This window comes from Gymnoscopelus braueri (assembly GCF_963280865.1).
Source record: "Gymnoscopelus braueri genome assembly, chromosome: 19".
In the NCBI taxonomy this organism is placed as follows: Eukaryota; Metazoa; Chordata; class Actinopteri; order Myctophiformes; family Myctophidae; genus Gymnoscopelus; species Gymnoscopelus braueri.
The window spans coordinates 9,552,146-9,560,129 of NC_137621.1; the positions used below are offsets into that span (position 1 = coordinate 9,552,146).

At 40.0% G+C, this 7,984-nt stretch overlaps 1 protein-coding gene across 1 annotated transcript in view; it reads left to right on the forward strand.

Annotated features, from left to right (window-relative positions):
- Window positions 1–3,984: 3,984 nt before the first annotated feature.
- Window positions 3,985–7,984, forward strand: part of LOC308074087 (uncharacterized protein) — a gene marked incomplete at its 5' end in the record, with an annotated part of 10,548 nt that continues 6,548 nt past the window's right edge. The window contains one exon of the mRNA XM_080413421.1: window positions 3,985–4,037. Coding sequence (XP_080269547.1) covers window positions 3,985–4,037 — 53 coding nt within the window. The remainder of the gene's footprint in view (window positions 4,038–7,984) is intronic.

The following is a 7,984-nucleotide window of genomic DNA, read 5'->3' on the forward strand; positions in this document are numbered from 1 at the left end:
CATCTGACTTTTGGGTGGGCAAACAATGTATTTGTTTCGGTTGTTGATTGATTGGATGCTTTATTAACAGTTTGCAAAAAAAGCACAGAGATACAGTTTTATACAAAGGATACTAAAAGGATAAACCTAAGAAAGCACTATGGGTTGTTTCCTAAGTGCTCTTATTGCTGTTTATAATAATCAAAGTGTTCATGTAATTTTAGATGGCTTTTCACCTCATCCTCGTTATGATGCTTGGCTTGCCTATTACTACATGCAGTCCACGCAACATGAAACATCCGACTTTTTTTTAACTTTTATGACACCTTTATTTTAACAAGACCTGTGTTTACACACACTATACAATATGTTCATTCAATATTCTCACATAAAGTACAATAATTTAAAAAAAATGCTCTAGTCTAGGCACTTTTCATCTAATGACTTAAGAGGCATTCATAACCTTCACCAACAGCAGTGCATGATGATGCATCTGGGCGTGCATGATGATGTGCATGATGATGTGCATGTGTGTGTGTGTGTGTGTGTGTGTGTGTGTGTGTGTGTGTGTGTGTGTGTGTGTGTGTGTGTGTGTGTGTGTGTGTGTGTGTGTGTGTGTGTGCGTGTGTGTGTGTGTGTGTGTGCGCGTGTGTGTGCGCGTGCGTGGGCGTGCATGCGTGTGTGTGCATTACATTACAGTTTATCAGTTCTGTGGAACGTGTCTTGACTCTCAATCAAAAACAACCAGGATTAATTGTGTTCTGGAACAGAAATCGGGGGATGAGTTCCACTGACAGCTGAACTGAGGTCAGCTCAGGAACACGTCACTGGTTGACGTTCAGACGTACAACTGAACCCAGACCAGCTACAGTACAGTCCCAGTACAGAAAGTAATTGGACCTGGTTGAAGGCGACTCTAATTCTTGTGACGAGAACCCTCTTTAGTGACCGACTCCGAGGTCGCCCCTGGATCACCCCGAAGGTCACGCCAGCCGCCAGGGTAACAGAAATGTAAGGGTGACCCTGGGAGTGAGGGTCCCCAAGGATGGGAGTGAGGGTCCCCAAGGATGGGAGCCATAAACGTGTTAAAAGTGTTAATCGTCTTCCATGTTTAAATCGTGTAGAGAAAGTGGTTCTCAGAGTGGTTGCTTGAGGGGGTTCCAATGGACCCTTACAGGTCTGTATGTGAGAGAGAGAGGGCGGGGAGAGTTCCCTCTGATGTCAAAACACTTCGTCCCAGAATGTATTCTTCTTCTGCTGTTCATCGAACTTCCTGACGTCTGTCCGTCCGTCCGTCCATCCGTCCGTCCGTCCGGAGACGGACAGACAGACAGACAGACAGACAGACAGACAGACAGACAGACAGACAGACAGACGGAGGGGTGCTGGGAGAGAAGCCGTCTGTCTGCTTGGAAGAGACAGACAGTTAACTGTCTCCTTTCAAAACGCCAAGGCAACTCTGCAACAACTGAAGGTTCCCCTGGACACACAGAATTAATTGATATTAGTTTTAGTTCAATTCAATTATTTATTTATTTTAACTTAAAGACACCCTGGGCAATGCTGCAAGTGTCCTAGACTCTTCAACACCCCCTAGCACTCACCTCTTCAGACTGCACCTCACCCCCTAGCACTCGTCTCTTAATTGGGAAGGCAACAGAACACAGAGTTCCAGAGATGACATGTGAACCCAGAGGATACAAATCAAACGACCATTATGGTTAACGGCCCCCTTATCTGTGTGTTTACATTCTTTGCTGGAACATTTAGAGAACTTTGACGGACTGCAGCAGTGCACTAGCTGGAGCCTGAACGAGATCTGCTACCAGATATTCTGTGCCGGAATTTCTCTTACTTCATCCAGCCTTTTATATTAAACTCGTGTTAACTGATGAGTGAGCAGACACATGCTATTATATGGGCACATTTCCTAATAACGATGACCACAATTCCACTTCTTGAGATTCCAATTCCCTTTTCTGTGGAAGCTCCAGTGACTGCTGTCAACAACATTGACGTGTCATATTAGGTCACCAGGTCATTGAGTGAATTGTTTCTCAACTAGTGGACCATGACATGATCACAGGTGGTCCATGTTTGGCTCTTCTTGGCTATATAGTGGAGTTTCATGTCATTTTCTGTCTCGAACCTTGCCCTGTACATATTTTCCAGGTTTGCCAGCATGAATATATTACTGTCACAGAGATACGTAGTTACAAAAGGTCAAAACACATTTTGCTTTTACTGCAAGCTCTGGGAATTGTGCTTGACAACTCATCCAGAACTTCACAAGGGACTGTGTTTCATACATGTGCCTCTTGATACAGTCTGTGTCTCAGAGGAGGGCTGTGGACAGTTCAGAAACCTGTCTGTCTACCAGTGACATCATCGATGCGGAATCTAACCTAATAGAAACTACAGGCTTTCTATTCCTAGAAAGTTAGCATGCTATAATGGAAGCCTCTTCTTCACCTCTCTTCCACACTCCCCAATATTTTGGATAGTTGACCCCAGGTACCACCTCCATTCCTTGCAACCTCGCTGTTCCACTGTCCTCCCTCTCGTTCAGGCGAGAGAGAGAGAGAGAGAGAGAGAGAGAGAGAGAGAGAGAGGGGTGGGGGGAGAGAGAGAGAGAGAGAGAGAGGGGTGGGGGGGAGAGAGAGAGAGAGAGAGAGAGAGAGAGGGGGGGAGAGAGAGAGAGACAGAGGCAGACAGAGAGAGAGACAGAGGCAGACAGAGAGAGAGACAGAGACAGAGGCAGACAGAGAGAGAGACAGAGACAGAGGCAGACACACAGACACACACAGATCTAATGGACAGCCCAGGGTCACCGTTGAGACAATATTCCTACAAACACATCATTCATTCATATCATTAATCCATTAAGACTGGGAACGCATCTGTGTCATCTTAAGATTTATTTGGCTATTCAAAAATAGCAGATATAAAGCTCACAGATATGCTATTTTTGAACACTTTTTGAAAAATCTTGAAAGGGTTTGATTTTTTTTTCATAATGTAAAATTTTTGAACACAAATCTTCTCTTTTTAATACTACGATATTACCACATTCCTACGATAAAAACTCTGTCAAAATAAGTAGGTATTTGCACTAGTTACTTTATAGGTTATGTTGAAGCTACTTTGTACCTAATGTAATGTGGCTGAGGACATTGAATATTGAATAAAATATACGACTGTAAAGCAACAAATGGATTCAAAATGGGTCCTAACCAAGTATAGTGTGTAATTATTTTCTTTTTATATACAGTATATAAACACATTTTTGTAGACTACAGCTAACTCATGGTGTAGTTAACAGTAGGCTACTGTTGACATCATGAGTAAGTATAAACTTAATTTAACCACTGACAGGAAATTCTGCCACTTGACATCTTTGGTGACATTTGCTTAGAAATGTGTCATAGATCACGTTACACAGCTATTCCATCCAGCAGAAACATACTTTTAAACACTAGATCATGGCACACACGATGCACTAAGTAGGCAACTCCTGCGCCAGATTAGAGACAGGGTTAAATAACCTGGCCCTGACCATGCCCTGCAGTGACGTCATCGATATCATTATGATTATCATTATCATTATCATTATCATTATTGTTATTGTTATTGTTATTATATTATACATAAAAATGTATAACATCTTTTGAAAATAGCAGATCTACAAGCTCACAATTGTGAAATGGGACTCATTGTGAGCTTGTAGATCTGCTATTTTCAAATTGCCAAAAATCTACAAAGTAACTAGTAGGCTAACTAAAGTTTTCAAATACTTGTAGTGGAGTAAAAGTACAATATTTGCCTCTGAGATGTAGTGGAGTAGAAGTAAAAGTACTGCAAATTGGAAATAAAGTACTGTACTTAAGTACTTGAGTACATGTGCTTGCCTGTGTAGTTTTGATTTTAGTCGAAATGACCATAGACCAGGGGTCCTCAACGTTTTTCAGGCCAACGATTTCATGCAATGTGCATGTATGTAAGTCCATGGAGCAATTAGCACACAGTCATGAGTTCAACAACCCTCAAAGGCACAATGTGTACCTCATAAATAAACAATAACATTTTCATACGCCAAACATTATTGATCCTGCCATGGAAGGACATGAATTGTTGTCCTTGGCACAAGTTAGCAGGATCAATCAGTGTTGCATTGCTGAATTGGAACGGGGATGCGCTCTATTTTAATGATGTCACGCGCACGTCGCTTAACACCTACACTACAGGGCACACAATGGACATTTGATGCATCTAGGTTCCTTCCTATGTTAATCCTATGTTAATTCATGCTGGTGTGGCAACTGGCAACCGGCGGTCGGCAGCCTTGGTTAACTTTGTGGCACACACACGCACACACACACACACACACACACGCGCACACACACACACACACACACACACACACACACGCACGCATGCACGCACGCACGCACACACACACACACACACACACACACACACACACACACACACACACACACACACACACACACACAACAGACACACACACACACACACACACACACACACACACGACGCACACACGCACGCAGCACGCACGCACGCACACACACACACACACACACACACACACACACACACACACACACACACACACACACACACACACACACACACACACACACACACACACACGCGCGGGGGGTATGTGGGTGTGTCTTAGGTTGACAGACAGGAACACAGAGGGGAGGGGTGTGTTTGGATCGGTTTGGATATAACTAGGCACCAAGCCCACTGGTCCAATACGTGAGTCAACCCTATCCGAACGCACCTTCAGTTGGGGCATAGAGAGAGACAGAGAGAGTACGAAGTATCTTATAATGTAAGTGTTGCCTTTATAAAAATGTAAATCTGAATAAGTAGACTCTTGATCAAATGTGAAACGCATTTGAAGCAGTGGTGGAAAGTAACTAAGTAGGCCTAAATTTACTCAAGTACTGCACTTAAGTACAATTTTTAGATATGTTTTACTTTACTGGAGTATTTCCAATTTTCTGTACTTTTACTTTTACTCCACTAATACATCTCAGAGGCAAATATTGTAGCCTACTTTTACTCCACTACAATTATTTGAAAACTTTAGTTAGTTAGCCTACTTTGTAGATTTTGATTATCATTACAAAACATACATTAACCACTCCAGCCCTATTGAAAATATAGCAGATCTACAAGTCGCAACACGTGCTTGTAGATCTGCTATTTTCAAAAGATTTCTATACAGTTTGAAAACTTGAAATGTGACATTTGTGCATAATGAGTACTTACTTTTGGTACTTTAAAGGGGAAATCCACCCATTTTCAATATTTAACTATGTCATTAATATAGCATAAAGGAGTTGTGTGGAAATAAGAAAAAATTAAAAAAAAGAATAACATTGCAAAAAAATGTAACATTGCAAAAAAATTAACATTGCAAATTACACTGTGATGACTCATCATGGTGTAATTTGCAATGTTATTTTTTTTGCAATGTTACATTTTTTTGCAATGTTAATTTTTTTTTAATTTTTTTCTTATTTCCACACAACTCCTTTATGCTATATTAATGACATAGTTAAATATTGAAAATGGGTGGATTTCCCCTTTAAGTATATTTTGATGCCAATACTTTGGAACTTTTACTCAAGTACATTTTTAATACCGAACTTGTACTTGTAACAGAGTATTTTGTGGTATTGATACTTTCATCTAAGTAAAAAATTGGTGTACTTTTTCCACCACTGATTTGAAGTGAAATGAAATGCGACATCTGAATGATGAATGCGTTGTAATGGCATTATTATTATATATAGAGCTGTTTATTGTCAACTTGTGTGCAGTTGCTTGCTATATATTGTGTCATTTGATTAAACCTTGTTGCCATTGTTATGCCATTATTTTGCATTTGTGCGCAATAGCATGTTTTGATAGTTTGTGAAACTAATTTCAGTGTTCTGTTTTCAGTTATAATTAATAACAACTGATCCACAAAACAGAACACAGAAATACTTTTAATAACTTATTATGGTAGGCTACCTGACTCAGAAGCGCAATAACTTCCGACTAAACTTGCAGTCATTGGAAAATTACCCAGAAGAGAAAGAAATAATAACTGTGATGCTGCAAACAGAAGGGTGTTTTAAAAGGCAATCTAAGAACTAAGAGTGGCTGCCGACCCATGGCGTTATATAATAAATATAATACTTGCGCTTTTTAGTCTCGCTAAATTGTAGGATAATATTTATGACTGGGCCAGTCTGGTCTATACTGCCCTGCCAAGGTATAGCAGTAACTATGTTTTTGGACACACCGACTTATTTGTGTATCCCAAAGGTCAAATTAGCCTTTGTGATTTTGGGGGATAAACTATTACCTCAAGAACAGATGTAAAATTAGTGTAATATCACTTATTTGCCGATATCTCATTTGGTTGACCAGTTGAATCACTTTTAAACCCATTTTTCAGTGTTTTCCCCCCCCGTATAGTTACTGCACTTTACCTTGGCAGGGCAGTATATGCCACCTGATGTAATATTACAATGTAGAATGGAGTACCCTATATAATGCCCGCATCTTCTATACAGTAGGGCCTATAACCACCTGCCTAAATAGGTCTGTGTGTGTGTGTGTACAGGTAGCGTCGCCAGGCTGTCTTAGCTCTGGTCCATAGCGTTAGAAGGAGTTCTCCTTAAGGCTCGAAAATACCACAGCGTTATGGAGAACTTCTTCAGACGCTATGGACCAGAGCACCATATGCAGTGATGTAAAGTAACTAAGTACATTTACTCAAGTAGGCTACCTACTGTACTTAAGTACAATTTTGAGGTTTTCAAATGTTCAATACTTGTACTTTACTCCACTACAATTATTTGAACACTTTAGTTACTAGTTACTTTGCAATTATCGATTATTATATTTGAAAACATACATTAAGCACTTCAGCCCAGTGGTGTGTTATAAATTTCTTTTGAGGGTATGCTATAATTATTCCCTCCCTCCCACACGCACGGCACGTGCACATGCGCGCATATATAATTAATTAAAACATATAACTCCTTGATTCTCACAATCCAAATATTGTAATGTTTATTTTGTTACTGTTGACTCTGTTGACTCTGTTACTGTAATGCAGTCAGAGTCTGTTACTTATTATTAACAATAAGCCTTGTTGTAAAATGTAAACCCTTTCCAGTGAAAGTGTATAATGTTTATTTTGTGTGCGGGGGGATCTGGATTCTGACAGTCCAAGTTGGCAGCCCTGCTCTTAGCTTTTATTGCCCATCTTCTTGGCAAATAAGTCATAAGGGAAAAATGGACCCCTCTCTCTCTCTCTCTCTCTCTCTCTCTCTCTCTCTCTCTCTCTCTCTCTCTCTCTCTCTCATATATTTTATACATTGGCTATTCAAAAATAGCAGATATACAAGCTCATAGCACGTCACTTCGTGCTGCACTACAAGCTTGTAGATCTGCTATTCATGAAAAATCGTGAACATTTGGGACAAATCTTTATACATATATATTTTTTTTTAAAGCGAACATTTTCAACTCAAAATCTTTGCTCCTGGGGGTCCCTGGAACTAAATATGTTCAGATGGGGGTCCGCAGATTTAGAAGACATTTTTAGAATCGGTCTCAGGTCTTAATGGGTTAAATGAATAGAATGGTATAGAGTGTGGGATGTTTCTATTCTCACCTGAAGAAGAGGTATAGTCTCTGTGGAGATGGAATTGTGTATCTTGTAACAGAGTATATATCTACATTGCTACTTTTACTCAAGTAAAAACATCTGAGTACTTTTACATTGCTGGCTACTGATGTCTCTTTCAGTGAGTTCATCTTTGTGGTCTTAGACTGCCATCTACTGGAAACAATTGGTAACTGCTGTTACCAATATTATATTTGATTACATTACAATATGGTTACATCTTATATAACTATATAATCTGATATTTTCAATGGATCTGTATACATTTGAACTTGTGAAATG